This window comes from Populus trichocarpa, chromosome 1, assembly GCF_000002775.5.
Source record: "Populus trichocarpa isolate Nisqually-1 chromosome 1, P.trichocarpa_v4.1, whole genome shotgun sequence".
NCBI classification, from domain to species: Eukaryota; Viridiplantae; Streptophyta; class Magnoliopsida; order Malpighiales; family Salicaceae; genus Populus; species Populus trichocarpa.
Genome location: NC_037285.2, coordinates 23,662,464 through 23,682,700, shown reverse-complemented (window position 1 = coordinate 23,682,700; position 20,237 = coordinate 23,662,464). Strand labels below are relative to the sequence as shown.

The window sequence follows — 20,237 nt, the reverse complement described above, 5'->3', positions numbered from 1 at the left end:
ACCCAAAAAAACCTAAAAAAGGGTTTAAAAACCCGAAATCAAACCGAGTTAGATTTATCTTCCTTGACTTAATTTTTTTTTAGAAAATGTTGAGTCTCCAAAACACCATCATCAAACCTTTCTCATAGCATAGAACCTGTGGACACTAAAAAAAAACCATTTTTTATGTCAGATATGGCTTGAACAAGCACTCTATCTCATCACTGAAATACGACAATCTCTCTCTCCTATTTCTAATCAGGGACTAGAAAATAATACAAATGAACTTTTATACCAAAAGTGAATTTTTGAAATTTAAAGGGATCTAAATTGTATAAATTGAATTATTTTTAAAGATGAAGGACCTAAGTGTATTTTCATAAAATCTCTAGCATGCCACTCATGTTTGACGCCTTTTTCATTTCGGTCTCTCTTCTTCCGATTCCAACCTTACCTAAGAAATTAAAAGTAATTGGCCTTCAATTAGGATTAATCACCCAAAATAAAACTTTGAAGATCAAAATGAATTATTAAAAATTGAATTATAACTCCATATTTTTTTTAGTGTGTGAACAATGTTTATCTATAGTAAAAAACTCACACATTTTAGTGTTTTTTATAATTCTTGCATGCACTTTGTCTTTCATACAAACCTATTGCAACTCAGAATTCCAACAATATTAACAAAACACTAAGGTAGCTTGTTATTGCTATCCCAGGACAGAAGAGATGAAGAAAGTGGAGACAAAGAAGACAAGGCAAAAAAAAAAGACAGAGACATAATTGTATTTGGTAGTGATGTACAAGACGAAGTGATTGTCTCTGTATCCTATTTGGTTATGATGAATAAGACATAACAAATATAAATAAGTCTAATTTACCCTTAATATGTATTATTATCAAACTTGTATATTATAAAAAATAACTAGATATTGTTTTTTTTTAATTTAGTTTATATTGAGAGTTGAAATTAATAATATTATAATAATCATACTTATAAAACCAGGACTGACTTGACAGGTTGATCTCGAACCAGGCCGATTCAGGGTCTGGATTGGTCCGAGTTAGAAAAAAAATAGAGGAAAAAATTGACTTTATTTGACCCAATAAAAAACTCAGGTTGACCCGAGATAAAACATAGGTCAAAAAACCGTTAAATTATTTTGTAATTTGTTTTCGGTCAAGATAAGGTTTACTTTGATTATTTTTTTTAATAAAAAATATGGGTGAACAAGGTTGATTCTCCTGACCCGTGATCTGAACCTTGTCTCAGGTCGAATTCCAAGTCGAGTTTTAAAATTATGATAATAACCACTTTTATCCATGCATTGACTTGGGTCAACTTGAGTTGACCCTCCCGGCCCATAACCCGGGCCTTACCCTGGTTGACCCCCGAGTTAGGTTTTAAAACTATGATAATAACAATTTTTATCCTTATATTGATCCGGGTCAACTCGTGTTAACCCTTAAATCTGTGACCCGGGACTTGCCCCAGGTTGACACTTGAGTCAGATTTTAAAACTATAATAATAACCATTTTTATCCTTACATGTCTTAGTTGGACAATTTTGAAATTGAGATTTTATAACGATATTGTAGAAATAAAAAATAATGAATATTGTCTCTAGAGACATGTCCTCTCTATACCTTCTATTTTGAAAGTATAAAAATTCACTCCAAAATTTTCTTAGAGACAAATTTATTTTTATGTTTCTATCTCTTCAACTAAACACATTTATGTCTCCACTATTTTTGTCATTTCTATCACAGGATAGTAATCATACGCTATCTAAAGGGTATGGCTAAGTCATTGAAGACACATCCAAAACACTATTCATTATAATAATGTTTTGTGTTTTTTCCTTATTTTTTTATTTTTAATTTAACCTTTAAACAATCCAATTTTTTTTTCTATTTAACTTTTTTTTCAATAATTTCCTTCAATATTAGGTTGTTTCGGAAATTACGCTTTGTAATTTTTTTTTTATTTCCTTTGTGTTGAGTTATATATCAATCTCATGGATTTAATTTTTTTTATTTATTTCAATCTTCAACATTAGATATGTTGGAAGTAGGGCTTCATAAATTTTTATGATTTGCTTTCTATGAATTTATCCTAATCTCATGACCTAAATCACGGATTTAACAGGTTAACCCGAGTTGACTCGAGTAATTTTTTTGGGCCACCTTTTATAGTTGATTTTTTTATTTATTTTAACATTCAATATTGGGTTGGTTGGAAATTGGGTTTCATATTGTTTTTCTTTATATGAGATTATCCGATCTCATGACTCAAGTTGTGTGTTCGACAAGTTAACCCAAGTAGTTTTTTTAGTCCTTTTTTAAATTAATAGTTTTTTTTTTCAATTCCATTTTTAAACATTGGGTTGATTAGGAATTGATCTTTATAATTTATTTTTATAGAGTTATCATGATCTTATGACCCAGATCATAGATTTGACAAGTTAATTAGGTCGATCCAATATGTTTTAATCTCAATATTTGAAAAACAATATCATTTAATATGCCACCGTATCAATATTTAAAAAATATATAGTCAAATATGCATTATATTTTAAGTTTATGATTAACTTGTTTAATGAGAAAACATATTTACATTGCTTGGATAATCTTTTTTATGTTAAAAAAAAATAATCCGACCCATAACGTAGCATATGCCGATATCTAGTAAGTAACTAAACACTGATATAAGTATCCTGCAAAATATTCAAACACAACAGACTTCCATTTAATCTATGAACACTTGATTTCTTATTTAAAAGATTTCTCAATTTGAATGCAACCACCGATATCCTCACTGTCTCTATACAGATTTATATCTCAAATACCGAAGAAGACATGTGGCAAAGGAGAGCGACTTCTAGTTACATTTGATTAATGTTTGATGATGTCCTAAAATCCAAGATATGTAGATAATGAGTTATTTAGTGTTTGAGACAATGATTAATCAATATGTTCGAGTACTTAAATTTCTTCCCTTTAGTCTAAAGGAATTCCAGGCTTATGGTAAAAGCTTGAGTACCTGCAAAAGTAGTCTCAATCGATTACCCCTAAGGTTGAAGACCCTCTACTAGATCATTTTGTCTACATTCTTATGGGTAGTGTAATCATCTACGAACACTAGGTGGGGCTTGTTGTGGTGAATGTTAATGGAGAGATACAATAACTTGCTAAGTACGGACTGAGATTTGCTTAGGTGGATTTTCTCTTGCTTGTTGATTTCCAACACTACTTGAGTGAGGAGTTTTATATGTTCCATAAGTTGTTAAAGAATTGGTTGTGCGGAGGCTAGAGTATCTACTGTGGCACTCGACTTTTTCATGAGTGTCCTGATTATCTGCCATTGATAATGATAATTAGAGAAAAAAAATAAAATAACAAAGCTATTTATGACTTTTTATAAGTGTTTCCCACAGATAGCGCCACTGATAATGTCCTAAAATCCAAGATATATAAACAATGAGTTATTTAGTGTTTGATATAGTGTTTAATCAATATGTTCAAGTACTTGGATTTCTTCTCTTTAGTTTAAGGAGTTCCCGGCTTGTGGTACAAGCTTGAGTACCTGCAAAAACAGTCACAATTGGAAGATTTAAATACCCCCGATAATGAAGTCAATATATATATATATATATATATATATATATATATATATATATGGGAAAAAAACTATAAATGACTTAAAAGAGCTTTAAACTCAAGGAATAAAGATGTTTGTTCTTGAGTTTTAAGTTGGTTAATGCTCTGAAATCTATATGAGTTTATCTTAAGAGATAAAAAGTTCTGAACCCTTACTTAAATGGTTTAGAAGGTATTTATACCCCCTGAATCTTGTTGTTTTCAAAGAAGAGAAGGATTGCAAAGTCCTCTGCTTTCGGTGGCATTAATAGAAGACAAATATTTCTTACATATCATTAATAAGATAAAAGTATGGTAGGTCCTTTAAGAGACCTTGTAAACACCTATCAACATAAAGAAATAATTACATCAATATGAATGATTATTCTAGATGGAGAGGCATGATGATTATCATGTCTTTAAAACTTTTATTTTAGGGGATCGTTTAGAATTAGAAATATAGCCTTAGAACTGGTTGAATCCAAATGCTTTGGGTCTGACATATTTGTCAGACCCACGTTACCTTGGGCTTGGCTGATTGCTAAGTCCAAGTGCTTTGGGTCTGCATGTTTGTAACGACCGATGATTTCGTAAGCATTTATAATTAATCCCTACGATTTGGTACTTAAAAAAATTAGGCAATTTTTTTTATTTATTTTGACGTTCCAAGTGTCCACATTAATCATCGAATATGCATTAACCCTTCATAAACATCTTTTCATACAACACTCGTCATAGCAATTCCCGATCCAATCATCCTGGATCGTAAATTCATTGCACTAATTATTCTTTCTATTGTATCTCATCAACCATCACACACAATTAATTACTCACATGTGCATGATTAATATTTATGGATAAGAAGCACATTAAAGATTAATTGCGTAAAGGTTTTTCTCAATGAATACATATATAAATTAAATTAAGTACATGGTCTTTATAAAACAGGTATAATATACATGACATGCATTGTAAATTCCATTTATTTTTACAAGATTCTACATGTAATGAATTTTTGCTATAACTACCATTAATTAGCTTATATTACATAATTTTAGTAAAAGTAATGTCCTGGAAGATTATTAGGTGTCTTGGGTGCGAGAAGGTCCTATTCAACATTAATTTACATGAGCATACAAAACATAAGAAATAAGATCTAAATATTTAAAAGCATGCATATAATTAACATATATCCTAATCTTCATATTCTATAGGAATTCATTAATTTTCCAAAACCAATTTCTAGTGATCATTGTGAAATCATTTTAGACATTCTTAATTTTTGTAGTTGGATGCTCATTTATATCAGTTAAACTCTTTGCCTGAAGTTGACATCTTGATTTAGACCCAGTCATTTCAACGTGGGTATTATTATTAGTCAAACTAATCTCATCAATTATTCCCGGTCATCCCAACACGAATGCAAAGTTACTATTATGAATCATTCCTTGACATCCTAACACGAATGTAAAGCTACTTCTTATAAATCATTCTCGGTCATCCTAACACGAATATAATTCGCCGGGGCTAATCATATCAATTAGTCCCGGTCATTCCAATTTGGATGTTATTAGCTGAAGCTAATCTTATTAATCATTCCAGGTCATCCTAATTTGGATTCCATTAGCCGAAACTAATCTTATCAATCATTCCCATGAAAATAATTTTTATTTTTATTTTATTTTCCTACTCATGGCAATATTTTTACGATAGTATTTTTCCTGCCCGTATGCAATATTTTCACTATAATATTTTTCTTGCTCGTAGACAATGTTCTCGAAATAATAATATTCTCCTTCTCATCAGCAACACTCACACAATAATATTTCCTGCCCGTTGGTGACATTTACATAATATTAGTATTTCCTACTCGTTGGCAACATTTACACAATAATAGTATTTCCTACTCATTGGCAACATTCATATAATAATAATAATATTTCTCCTTCTTGTTAGCAATATTCACACAATAATAACATTTCTTACTAATTGACAACGTTCACACAATAATAATATTTCTTCTACTAGTTGGTAACTTTCACGCAACAATATTTATACTGCCTGTAGGCAATGTTCACATAACAATATTTCTCATGATACACAGTAGTACAAAATACGCATAATGTCTATCACATACTAGCATTGCAAGAATTTAAACGATTTAAAGAAGTAAGGTGGCGACCTTTACCTTGAACTCCTGTTATACATGTTCTCGAGAAGTCATGTGCTACTCTGAATGCTTCTCCTACATTCCAATCGAACATCCCGAATAAGTACTAAAGTCTTTTTGATCCATTCATCAAATCTATTAATTCACATACCCATTTAGTTTCGTAACAAGTTCATGGATAAACTCTTTTTTATTTATCACTTCATTTCATTAAATTAGCATTCATTTACAGTAACATTTAACGTCCAATTAACTCAATTCTTCATCAATGATTTTCAATGTCCAAAGGACATGACTTTTCGTTACCTATATTTTTCTAATGTCCCAAGACATTTAATCTATCACCAAACAATGTAGTTTAACTTAAATTCCAGCAATGACTACACATGCCAATTTTGTTTTTCAAAGCATACTCATTCCTTATATCATAATTCAATTTACAACATCCCTTACTATGATTTCTCATTCATTTCTTCATCAAGACACGTAATTTATCAAACATTTCAGCGTCTATTTAACTAACATGGCTAGCCATAATAGGGGTTAATTTTTCAAAGTTAGTTTCAATTTATCCCAACCTACTTTCACATATCATGTGTCCCATTCCAACATAACCAAAATATTAATCCACCACTATTTTTTTTTATAGAATTTAACTATACCATCACTTATCAACACATCAAACATGACTCAAACACAACACAAACAATTCCCAAACACTTTCATCATCATTAAACCCATTACAATTATCCTTAGTCCCAAAACATACTTTTTATGTTAAACATCATATTCTCATTCAATATTTCTCAAACCAAACTTAAAACATCATTCTGTAAATTTAGAATTCAATAAATCCAAATGGTGGAATTATACATCATCATCATTCGAATAACATATCCAAAATTAACATACATCTAACTGTTAAATCTCCCTATATCAGAACAATACCGAATTGACTTGAAAATTAAAAACCTACTGTTTGGGAAGTACAATTTATGGTAGGAGTGTTTGTTTCCAATCTTAATCTTTCAGAATTTATATAACATCTAGATGAACAACATATCCAAAATCCAGACCAATCCAACGATTGAAAGCCAAGATATGGCTGTCGAAGTTCCTGGCCTGTTGTCATCCCAAAACCCATAGTTTCAAATCAACTTATTCCTTCTATTTTTTTTTCCTGCAAATCAAGCCATTATTATGCAATTAATCTCGAAATTCACAAGAACAATTATTCCCCCAAAATATTTACATGAACCCTAGAATTTTAAACTTGGAGGTTTTCTTCTCCTCATGCAAGAATAAGAGAGAAAAACAAAATTACTTGAGGGTATGTTCCTTACATTTGTTACTTTAACTTATTTCAATGAGTTCTTGCAAAAATCTACAAAACTCATGTCATCATCTTTCAAGTTCCAGCTTCTACTCTTCTTTTTTTTCCCAAGCTTTATAACTCTCTAAGTATAGTCACTTAATTTGTCTTCTTGGATATAATTCTCCCAGGAACACTCCTTTTTTATTTAGCTTGAAGAAATGGAGAAGAGATGAAGAAAATGGGAAAAAAATGGTCTCCCTCCTGTTTTTTACCTTTGCAGAGGATGTGGGTTGTCTTTAAAGGAGGAGAGGGGAATATTGTTTTATATAAAATTACCAAAATGCCCTGATTAATGCCCGTTGTGTTAGGGGTGAGCATTTTCGGTTCGGTCCAATTTTGGGCCAAAATAAATAATCAAACCAAAATTATTTTTTTTTAATCGAACCGAACCGATAACCGGTTTGAACCGACCATGTTCGGTTCGGTTCGGTTCGTTTCGTTTTTTTCCACTCCAAACCGATTTAAACCGAAATTATTTCAATTAAGTTTTTATTCTAGGTTTTTTCACTGATCATATTTTTTTAGGGATTCTACTTTCGTCTTGTTTCTAATCTCACAGATCTGTGCTTATTTTTTGAGAAATCTTGGCTTTCTCAACAAGCATGACATGATATGATATCTAGAAATTGGTTGGGCATGCATGAAATCCAGAAATTCAACCCCGATTTTCTTTTTGGTAGATCCTTGCCCAAAAATTAAACTTTGCAAAAAAATACACAAAACAAAAGGAAAGAACAAAAGTATTAAAATGTAAAACCATCAAAACATTATTATTTAAACAAGAGGAAACAAATTACAAATAGTTTACATAGATCCTCACCATCCATTGAAAAAAAAGGTTTGCTCTACCGTACCCTTCATTACCTACTTTAACTTTAAAAGAAAATGCCAAAATGGATTCCTGCTGAGCCAAAGGAGCATGGAGCAAGAGCTTAACAAGTAACAATCGTGGAGCATGAATAAAAATCAAAGAGGAGAGATGTAAAGAGTAAAGGGAGGGGAGAGACGCAAAGAGCAAAGGAAAGGGGGGCTGAATGTTATTTTAGGTTTAGGGTTAGAAAAGATGCAGAGAGCAAAGGGAAGGGGGCTAAATGTTACTTAGGTAGGGTTAGAAAAGATGCAGAGAGTAAAGGGAGGGGAGAGATGCAGAGAGCAAAGGGAGGGGGGGCGGCGACTGAATGCTACTTTAGGTTTAGGGTTAGAAAAAACATCCTATTTATACTTGCTTTTTTTTTTTTAAGTGCTGGCCTGGTTGAACCGGTTCGGTTCGGTTTTGTTCAATCGGTTTCAGACTTTGGAAACGAAACCGAACCGAACCGAACCAGAACTTTTTTGTGATTTTTTAATCGGTTAATTCGGTTTTTTTTTCGATTCGGTTTTTTCGGTTATTGTTTTTTTGATTTTCTCGGTTTAATTGGTTTATCATTTTTTTTGCTCAGCCCTACCTTGTGTCATGTTCTTTAATTTACTCGATTTTAAGTACTCTCGTAAAGCCTTCCCAAACTCCAATTGGCATGAAATTTAACCTAAGATAAACCAATAAGTCTGGAGATTCGTTATAAACTTTTAGCCTGATCCAACGGTCGGATTGAGATATATCATCGATACCGTAAAACTAAACAATCAATGTCTTTTACGCTAACATTTGAATTTCATGCATTACTTTATTTACTTAGATTCTCATAACATTCCCCCTTAATTTATACTCAATAAATTCAATATTACCACATCCATCACTGATTTATCAAAAATAATCCTTTTATTCGTTGAGACTCTTCTTCGTTTTCGCTAACATTACAAATTTTAATCCAAAATTCATAACCCTCATTTCGACTTCCACCATACCTTTAAATTTATTTATGGAAATCATTCTCTCCCTTACACATTGCATTTGTTATTATTTCTACTATTTATTTATTTCTTTTCATATTGAGTCTCCATTGCTCATTGAGGTTTTTTCTTTTTCTTTTTCTATGATCCTATATTTATTCAGGGGTTTACAATGTTTGCCAGATCCACGCTTTTTTGGGCTTGGCTTATTATCAAACCCAAGTGCTTTGGGTTTGACATGTTTGTCAGACCCCCACTACCTTAGGCTTGACTGACTACCAAGTCCGATATCAACACTTTCTTGCCTTTCAAGCAAATAGGGCACATTGTCTTGAGGTTGCCTGATCTCCTCGCAATGTGGCTATTTTTTCTGAGTTGGGAACTTTACTGCCAAGTACCGGGTACTGATGATGACATTGATTTGATGTAGAAGGGGTCTTTCTAAATTGGCCTTATAAGCCAATGTCATATTAATCACCATAAAGCTTTGCTAGAGTTAGACACATTCTGGAGGGGTGCCCATTACAACATGTAACTCTAAGGCACCCTTCAGTGGCATGCCCGGACCCTTTATACCAATGAAGGGAGTTTTTACCGGTGTTAGTTTTGAAGAGAATATTCCAATTTGGACCATAACTTCCGTGAATAGGATGTTAACTACACTATCATCTTCTACTAGTACCTAATGTACTTTGTGATTGGAGATAACAATGGAAATGATGAGAACGTCCTCATGTTGAAAAATCACACTTTCATCTTTAGGAGTAAAAACTATTGGCTCGTGTTATTGAACCGATGATTTAATAGTGGTGATGACTTGTTTCCCATACTTACTCTTTCCATTATTAGAATCCTCTTTATAGAGGTTCCCCCTAATATTACATTGATCTTAGGTAAAGCTGTAGCAGATTGACCAGGTTCTTCTCTGTTCTGCTCAAGCAAAAAATCCTTCTTTAAAAACTAACGAAGATAACCCTTAGCTACCAACCTTTCAATTTCCTTCTTCAAGACATAGCAATCCTCAATTTCATGTCCTTTATCTTTGTGAAAAAGACAATACTTTTTAGATATACGTGTACTGGGAGGAGACTTCTTGAACGAAAGATATCAGACAAACTTTTTGCCTTAGGTGGCTGTAAGGACTTCAGCGAGGGAGGTGTTCAATGGAGAAGCACGTGATTTAGGATAACCCAGATGTTCTTTGAATGGTTTCTTCTGACTATTCTTGGGATTGTTGTCTATTCTGGGAGAGCGGTCCCACTTAGGCGAATGACCTCATTTGGGGGACTTTTCTGGCTGTTTGTCCCTGGTAAAACAGGAGGGGCTATGACGCAACGTACTTGCCTCTTCTACCCGAATGTGGCTCTTCATGGTTTGCTTCACTTTTAGTAACCTTCTATCCGGTAGGGTGTACCGGATGTACAGCTCCCTGCATAAGGTTTTTTCCCTCACCCTACTGATAAGGACTTTTGAAGCTACTGATTTGATTAAGTCTTAAACCTTCTATCCTTTGTAGACTCGTCCTTTGCTTGGATGATTCCAAAGAGTTCAGTGGAACTCTTTTTAGCTGGAATACTTGTACCAAGACATGCCACCAGTTTGGGATAGAGGTCACTGAAACTAGCAACTGAACTTAGTTCTAGTTTGTTGTACCAAGCTCTTACTGAACCTCTGAAGGTCGTAGGGAGGATCTTGCATATGGCATGACTGTCCTGAATAACTAACTCTAGACTGCTGTGTATATTTTATATATGTTCTCTAGGATCTATAAGTCCATAATAGTTATCCAGGGTCATTTTGGTGGCGATGTAATCTTTGGGTATGCAGATGTTCAACATACATTTGGATAGAGAAGAATCTCTGATTTGATAAGGAGTGTAGCATCATCCTGGATGAGTCCTTCTTCCAGCTGTTTTCTACTCCTACGCGTATTGGGTTCGGGGAAACTTGATGTCTCTAGGGTAGGATGGCATGATAGATGGACAACCTCTTTTTTACGCTGCCCAAATGGATGCCTAGAAAAACCATTTTGCGTCTGAGCATCATAGGGGCGTGTATGCTTTATGAAATGGCTCGATGACCCTTGAGGTTAAAAACCCTATACTGGATCATTTTGTCCGTATTCTTCTAGGTAGTGTAATCATCTACGAACACTAGGTGAGGCCTACTGTCGTAGAGATGAGTGTATAGATGTAGCAACTTGCTGAGGAGAGGTTGAGATTTATTGAGGTGGATTTTCTCCCGCTTGTTGATTTCCCAGCACTGCTTGGGTAAGGAGGTATATCTATTCTATAAGTTATTAGAGGATTGGTTGTGCGGGGGCTGGAGTATCTGTTGTGACGAGGAGATTATTAACTCGACTTTTCCAGGAGTTGATAATGATAATTAAGGAAAAACAGTAAAACAATAAAGCTATTTATGACTTTTTGTAAGTGTTTCTCACAGACATCACCATTGATGATGTCCTAAAATCCAAGATATGTAAACAATGAGTTATTTAGTGTTTAGGATAATGTTTAATCAATATGTTTGAGTACTTGAATTTCTTCTTTTTAGTTTAAGGAATTCCAGGCTTATGATAAAAACTTGAGTAACTGCAAAAAAAATTTCAATCAGGGGATTTAAATACCCCCGATGATGAAGTCAATATATTTATGAGAAAAACAATAAATAATTTAAAAGAGCTTTAAACTCAAGGAACAAAGATGTTTGTTCTTGAGTTTTAAGTTGGTTAATGCTCTGAAATCTATATGAGTTTATCTTAAGAGATAAAAAGTTATGAACCCTTACTTAAATGGTTTAGAGGGTATTTATACCCCTTGAATCTTGTTGTTTTCATATAAGGGAAGGATTGCAAAGTCCCCTGCTTTCGACGGCATTAATGAGAGGCAAATATCCCTTACATATCATTAATGAGACAAAATGGTAGGTCCTTTAAGAGACCTTGTATACACCTATGAGTATAAGGAAATTATTACATCAATATGAATGATTATTCTAGATGGAGAGGCATGACGATTTATCATGTCTTTAATACTTTATTTTAGGGGATCGTTTAAAATTAGATATATAGCCTTAAAACTTAGCAATGGTTGAATCCAAATGCTTTGGGTTTAGCATATTTGTCATACCCATGTTACCTTGGGTTTGACTGATTGCTAAGTTCAAGTGCTTTGGGTCTGACATGTTTGCCAGACCCACGCTTCTTTGGGCTTGGCTTATTACCAAACCCAAGTGCTTTGGGTTTAACATGTTTGTCAGACCCACGCTACTTTGAGCTTGGTTGACTACCAACTCCAAGTGTTTTGAGTCTGACATGTTTGTCAGATTCATTTTATTTTTTAAGATTTTTTCTATTTATAAAAATTTTAACCAAATATGTTGGCTCATTAGTGTTTTAGAATAAATAAGATAAATATATAAGACAACTAAAATGCAAAATTATAGTTTTAATTTAAGAATAAAAAATAAATTATTATTGAAAACATAATATCCATATAAAATATATAAGTTATCTCATTGTTTTGAAGATCAATAAACAAACCAAACGATTGAACTTGTAGTCATAATGCAAAAATTTCCCAAGAAAAAAGAAAAACATACGACTCAATCAAATGCAAACTTGGCATTGCCAATTACTCGAGTGGTTCCATGTAGACCATCAATTTATAACTCTTATTCCTTTATATGTCCAATAAAAATTCAAATGAAATCAAAAGGTACCGGAAAAAAGAGTTCATCGATAATCATTAGACAAATCCTATACCTATTTCCTGACTATTAGTCACTAATTATTTATAATTGCATCATTTAATTAAAAATGAACATTCTATTATTTACAGGGATGGTAATGCATAGTTACGGGGTAGGGCAAGTTTTTTAATATCCATTCTTTACCCATTACTCATTAAATAAAAAATATAAATATTTATACTTTATCCATTAGATTTCGAATATCTATATAAATATTATTTTTATGATTATTTATTATTTAACAATATAATAAAATAGTAATATATGTGTGTGTGTTAAATGATATATATATATATATATATATATATATATATATATATATATATATATATATATATATATATATATATATATATATATCTATCTGTGTGTGTGTGTGTGTGTGTGTGTTTTATATTAAATTTTAAAAATATAAATATTTTACATAGAATTATTTTGCCTTGAGGACAGCAAAACAAACCCGCTAAACCAAGAGGGTTTTAGACTTTTATGAACACAAGGGAGTCTAATGTTACCCTTATAATTTAAAACTAATTCCATTCCAGTCCTTAAAGTTAATATCTTTATATCAACTATCAACTTCATTTTTGTATAAGCCAAAATTCATTACACCCTGTAATTGGGTGCATATAAAAAAAAAAGACAATGAACAAATTCACTATTATAAACACACAAGAACTCGATATATGATCTTGTGCAAGAAATATATATATATATATATATATATATATAGTAAGAACACATATGTAGTTTGGAATTGAGCGATTTCAAAAATCAAAGGTCTAAATCAAAAAGTTATAAATATCAAGGACTGAAGTCGTACAGTTTGTAAACTACAGGTACACAAATCAACTGCCTCACCCCGAACATAAAAGAAGAAGCCTGGGAGCTCAGGTGACTAAAACCGAACTTTGTCTCTGTAAAAGCCCCAAGTACTACAAAACCCCAGAGTTACATAGCTGGGTTGTATGTAGAATCAAATTCAAAACTATCCCTTTTGAATTTCCTTCTCTTATTCACTTGTGCACCCCTCACTTACAACACCTTTGCAAATTTAATTTCGCTATAAAAAAGGGTTTTTGGTTCAGGCATTTCATCGAACAAGTCCCATGCATTACAAAGAAAGGCCAAAAACGTAGTCAAGGAGTGAGCTTTATCAGTAAAACGAAAATGGGTGAGTGGCTGAAGAACCAGTTGTTCGTAAGCCATGCGATTGCAGCAGTAGGATCAGTAACAGTTGCCACTGCTGTCACTTACCCACTTGATACTATCAAAGTTCTTATTCAGGTTTCTTCTGCCTTTTTATTCCTCGTTTCTTTTACATTTTCTTAATGTAATCACTTACTTATTTTGCATTATTGTTTTGTTGGAAATGGAGATCAGGTTGGTTCGAATTCTGGTAAACAATTAACATCACTTCAGGCTTTAAATAGAGTTCGTTCTTTATCTGGGAATTCAGGTACGAATTCTGCTTCAGTTGATTATTTTTTTTGTCTGTTTCACGAGAATTTTTTCTCGGATTAATGCGTGATTAGTATCATAATCCTGAATCCCTTTTCTTTGAATGAACATGCTAGGCTTGTATAGCGGTTTTGGGTGGTTGACTGTAGGCAAAACTCTTGGCCTTGGAGCTCGGTTTGGAGCCTATGAAATTTTAACTGCTTATTGTAAAGGTATTCAGAATTTCGCCTTCCCTGTCAGTTTATGGTATTGAGTCAAACGAGTTTATATCTTGATGTTAGTTATGGAAACGAGTTCGGAATATATGAATTTTGATTGAGCTATGTGGTGTTTGCTATTGACATTCTGGCAGATGGTCGAGAATACAGCTACGTGTATGTCTCTGAGGCCCTTATGGCTGGAATGGTCGCTGGTGCATTGGAATCACTTGTATGCTCTCCATTTGAACTTATTAAACTTCGTGCACAGGTTACATCTGCATCTCGAGTTCCAAGATCTACCCCTGTTACTGAAAATAGAGCTGTCGCACCCATTATTGCTAAATTACTACCTGGACATACTCCAGATAAGAAGGCATTGAACCATTTTGTTACCCTTTTATCCACCCTAACCAGTAAGCATCCAAATCTGGCTGGTGCCTTGCTAGAGTACCCATGGATGATGACTGGGTCTGGGAAGGCGCCATCAGTCTGTGATGTACGGAAGCCATCAAGCATCATCTCTTTGGAAGGATGGGGTGCACTGTGGAGAGGGATCAGATCAGGACTTGTTCGAGATTCTATTTTTGGTGGGGTATTCTTCAGTGGCTGGCAATTTATGCACGATGTAATGCTTAACTGGAAGGCAGTTGGGATGGATCCTATACCCAGGTTTGAAAAAAATGTCCATCTACTAATCTGAGCAAGACTCCCTTTTAAGTGCTTCTAATGATATTCTTAACCTACAACTGTATTGCAAATCTGTAATAGTTCTGTAATTCCCAAGTTGGCAAGGCATTTTTTCCTAAAGAAATTGAGAAGATTGTTCAGAGGAAAAAAGAAAGAAAAACATTGCTAAACATCTGCTAACTTGGTCTCAAAGTGTCTTCTGCTGCTATCTTTGGAAGCAACGAAATCAAGGGTTTGAGATATATTTGCTACCATGTGGCTCTCAAAGTCATGTTTTGCCAGTGAAATTGTGATGTGTTATTGTGTCTGTATCTAGTGGTCTACAGGGTTTTATGTGAATACCAGGTATATTTACCAACACTATGGAGCATATGGTATAAGGTAAAGGATGCTAGAATGAGGTGACTGGCAGTTGCCTATACGTGCATTTTATATTTAAATTAGTTAATGTTCAACATTTATGTTACTTTAGAACTCCTACATGGAGGTTGTTAAGTGTAGTGTTTGATAATTCAGTCAGTTTATACAGTTTATATATGCTTCTTCTTTTTTTGTTTCATTTAAACCCCTCTCTGCTCTATTATTTAATGTTTGTCTGTCAATATCCTTTTTTAGAGAAGAATGCTAGCCTTAGCTCTTTCAAAGCCAACATAACAGCCAGCCATTTACCACCATACCCATCCCTTATCTTATCTTTTCTTTTCTTTCATTTCTTTCTTTCTTTTTTAATATATCTAGGTATTGTCTAAATCGCACCTGAGATTGTTCAATGATTTCTCACATTGTTTATCAAAGGTCCCACAGAATTTTTTGCCGATAATATGTAGTTTTTTTTGTTTTTTCCAATGTATTTTATGTTTTAGGTTGAGCTCATTTTAAAATAAGATGCAAATGCTGCAAGATGGTAATTGCATAGGACTTGGGTGAACTGAGAATGCTTTCCAATTAGAGCTGTTGAATGAATTCCATCTCCTCTGATTGAGCATTTTTTCGGGATTCTAATTACTGTAAATGTAGATCTCAGGCCTTTTGCCACCTTTTTTTGCATTAGATGCTTGAAAGAGCCACTTAACTGACAGTTCTTATATAGATTATATCACTGGAAAATTATATATTGATCAGTCATAATACGGAACTGTTTAGAATGGCTGCTTTCATTGGGAGTTTTTGGACTCGCACACTTGCTTGACCTGTAGTACTTTATGTTCATGCTGAAACCTAGTTTTCCTAGTAACCTTTTGACATTGAAGGAACTACCTAAACTAAATGGATGAGAAAAACACTGTAGGATTCAAGGGACATGCTAGTTATTAGAAACTTATTCAATTCTATTGCGGTTATATAATTCAAAATGATGCACTGCATTAAGATACCGTACAATAATTTCAGTGCCATTGCACAGCCTGTTCATTCCCTCTCTTTTTTTTTTAAAGGGGGTGATTTTTTCCCTGCTGGAAACCAGTATATTCTTGTGCAGCACTCTGTAGCAGTACTGTGTTATTTTTATCTCTTCTTCTCATAGTATTATGCCTTTTGTTAGGTCTAATGAAGAAGTCGGCTCACTCTCTCCTCTATCTGTTAGTCTTGCTGCTGGATTTTCTGGTTCCATTGCTGCAGCTGCATCTCATTGTTTTGACACTGCCAAATGTCGATCACAGTGCACAGTGCTGCCCAAGGTATGCTTCTTGTTACGGGCAGGTTTGACATAGATGATTTCTTATTCATTTTTTTTTTTAAATAACTACTGCATCATCTTGATGGATTATTTATTTGAGTTTCTGTCCATTCTTCTGACGTTTTGGCATTTTGGTTTTGGTTTTCACGTCACATGAGTTAAAAACAAAGGCAAAGCGGAGAAGGGAGTGAATTTACCTCAAAAAACTTAATGTGGCAATATTGTTTTCTTGCAGTATATTTCTATGGAGAGGAACTTGTTGAGATGGACACGACCAGGGAATAGATTTGAGAGGTATACAGGGATCCACCCTGCAGACAGGAATATCTTGTTTCGTGGCCTGGGGTTGCGAATGGCTCGCAGTGGATTTGCATCGTTTATGATTGTTGGGAGTTATTATTTGACGGTCAATTACCTTGTTTCAGAGGGACCCAAGAAAAGAGGATCAAAAGAGAACAAGTTGTTGTAAAATCGCCTGCCTGAGTCCATGTTCACTGCGAAGAGTTTCTCAGCACAAAATGAACTATTTACTTCTGCAGCTTGGCAAAGCGGTGTTCGAGGAAAATGAACCGCTCGCCTAATATCCAAGTTAAAAAAATAAATTCTATCCTTATAAAAATATTATTCAAAACTGCTTTATGTGCACGTTATTCCCCCTTCTCTGATTTAGGAAGATTTCATTATATTGCATTTTTGCCCATGGAATAGCTTCAAGATTTCAAAGCAACTCCAGATGTATGCAAAACCATCAAGCTAAATTGACAAATTGTCTCAAACTGAATAATTTTTCAATGAAACACCTCCTTTTTTCCTACCCAATACTTTGTGTGATCTCATTTATTACAATAAAAGCTAAATGGAGTGGTGTTTTTATTATTCTAAAATCATTGTTTACCGTTTCATATATTATTGTGAATTAGTGATTTTTTTAAAATATTTAATTTGATTCTCATTATATATATATATATATATATATATATATATATATTTGCATGATTGCATCTTTATTTACTCAAATTAGCATTCAATTTAATGTATTTTTTAAGAGAGGGTTGAATTGGAAGATAAAGGATTGAAGTGAAAAATACGGGTAAAATAGATAGTGTTTTTCAATTTTATTTGAAAAATACATTTGAGTCCTCTATTATTTTTAGCTATTAAGTAATTGGTCTCTCTAATTCTAGAAAAATTAATTTCAGTATTATTCATTATTTTCATTATTTTTTAATCTTTATTAGGTGAGATGTGAGAGGAATCATTAAATTTCAACCTGGAGAGAGAGAGATGTCATTTCTATGATTCCGGTCACCAAAATGATAGATTTTTATTTCAAATGGTTTTATATAATGAGAGGAGTTTGAATTAAGTGTTTTTTTTACCTTGAAAGTGTCTAAAAAATATATGAAAAAAATTGAATTTCATTTTGATTTTGGGTTTTGAAGTGGTTTTTTGTGTTTTTGAAGGTTAAGGGCTGGTTTAACAAGGTTATTAATGTGTTTTTTAAGTATTTTTGGTTGAAAATAGGTTTTTAGAAAGAAAAAAACCTATCCTAATTTTTCGGCCATCACAGTGGTTAGAATCTGGGAATTCCAAACAACACGTTGTCTATTTTTTTTCAAAATAAATTGGACAGACAACTTGTCATCCACCCCATTATCTTTCAAAAAAATATAAAGGCCCGTGTGTAGGCCCATAATGCTTGGCTTGACCTCTTTTTTTATATATATAGTTTTATTTTATTTTTAATTTAAAGCTTCTTTTATAAATTTTAAATAACTTCTAAGTTTGTATTTTACTTCTCTTAGATTTTTTTTTTTGCATTTTTTTAAATAGTGATTATTTTTTAATTATATTGGATATTTTTAATTTTGAAGAGATTAATATGATTTATTTGTTATTTTTATATATTAAATTTATTTTTAGAAAAAAAAATATTATAATATTTTTAATATATGCAGCCTTGCATGATATTTTTTTCTTTTTATTTTATTCAATAAATTTGATGTGTGTATCGATTTCTATTTCAAAATGATTTTAATAAAAAAAAAATATCAAACACAACTAGTTAAATGACCTATATTGCAATATTAAATATTGTGATATATTTTTATCAGTTTTTTTAATTTTGTTTTTGCTTAAGAAAACAATTATAAAGCCAAAATAGTTTTGCTAGGATGTTTTTTTTTTTTATTATTATTGAACTTTGACTCCTTTTTTTTTCATCTAGTTTTTCTCATATTGTTAAAAAAATAGTTTCAGAGAAAAGCTATTTAATAAACTTCTTAAAGTTCATAGACATGTTTATAGATTTGACTGGTTGATTTGGTTTGCAAATCTGACAAGTTTAACTTTTTTTTAATTATTTTTTTCAATATCTCAGTATTGAGTTGATGTTTGATTTTGTGATTTTTTTTATAATATAGTTAAATAAAAACTAGTTTTTTTATAAAAAAAAACAAATTATAATTGGAGTCCATAACCCGCTTCACAGGTTTCACGTGCTAGCCCGAGTTACCCGGTTCATAAGTTTGACGAGTTTACCCACTTGATGCATATGCTTTTTTTTTTTATCGATTTTATCCTTCAATATTAGATTGGTTGAGAAATAAACTGCATGTTATTTTTGTTTGCTTTCTATTAGGTTATCATTGTCTCAAATAATATTTTTTAGGCTTAATTTTGTGACCATATATTTTTATCATATAATTAAAAAATAGTTTATAAAAAAATTATTAAACTCAATGAAATCCATGACTCGGGTCGCTGAGGGATTGAAATCGAATTAATATCTCATTGTCTCAATAATTTTTTTGTTATCTAGAAAAAAAATTTAAAAGACAATTAATATTTTTACCAATTATCAAAATTGCATTTGGATTCATGAAATCAATCAATTTAATTCGAGCTAATTTCTGTATGATTTAGTTGGAAACTCAAGTTAGATAAATAAGTTGCGAGGTTTCAAGATTGACCCGTTAATAACATAGTTAAAAATTTAATGCGCTCTTAATACTCCACCTCTTTTTTTTTTCTTTTTTTTTTGCATTTAAAAAAGTTAGTTCGACATTGGACAGAGCACGGCAAAATGATGCAGGTAGAAAACTGGTGAGATAGAACCATAGCAGAAAAATATAGAAGCAAGATAGCACGGAGCTGTTACTGGTCGAAGAGGCAAAGCATCTGAACTGTAGAAGCTGTAACCTTATTTATTTTACAATTGGGATTCTTTGAAGGAAAAAGGTCACTAGGGTCTGTTTGGTTACGTGATTGGGCTATATATGTTTTATTATAATCACATATATATTTGTTTTTGTATTTTAAAAATATTTTAAAAAAATTAAAAAAATTTTATTTTTTTCTTTACTTTAAATTAATTTTTTTATTTTTTTATTTGCTTCAAATTAATATATTTTTCTGGTGTTTTTTGATGCGCTGATATCAAAAATAATTTTTTTAAAATTAAAAAAA

General features: G+C 32.4%; 1 protein-coding gene across 1 annotated transcript; it reads left to right on the top strand.

The window, feature by feature from the left end:
- Positions 1-13,621: 13,621 nt before the first annotated feature.
- Positions 13,622-17,588, top strand: LOC18094944 (mitochondrial arginine transporter BAC2). Its single transcript, XM_006369349.3, has 6 exons — positions 13,622-14,033; positions 14,130-14,205; positions 14,324-14,419; positions 14,560-15,076; positions 16,635-16,770; positions 17,005-17,588. The coding sequence occupies exons 1-6, from the start codon at positions 13,917-13,919 to the stop codon at positions 17,236-17,238; spliced, it is 1,176 nt and encodes a 391-aa protein (XP_006369411.3). The 5' UTR covers positions 13,622-13,916; the 3' UTR covers positions 17,239-17,588.
- Positions 17,589-20,237: the final 2,649 nt, after the last annotated feature.

Coding starts and splice junctions, on each gene's coding strand:
- LOC18094944 (XM_006369349.3), top strand. CDS start 13,917: ATGGGTGAGTGGCTGAAGAACCAGTTGTTCGTAAGCCATGCGATTGCA. Junction 14,420..14,559: donor TTTAACTGCTTATTGTAAAG/GTATTCAGAATT, acceptor ACATTCTGGCAG/ATGGTCGAGAATACAGCTAC. Junction 15,077..16,634: donor GGGATGGATCCTATACCCAG/GTTTGAAAAAAA, acceptor GCCTTTTGTTAG/GTCTAATGAAGAAGTCGGCT.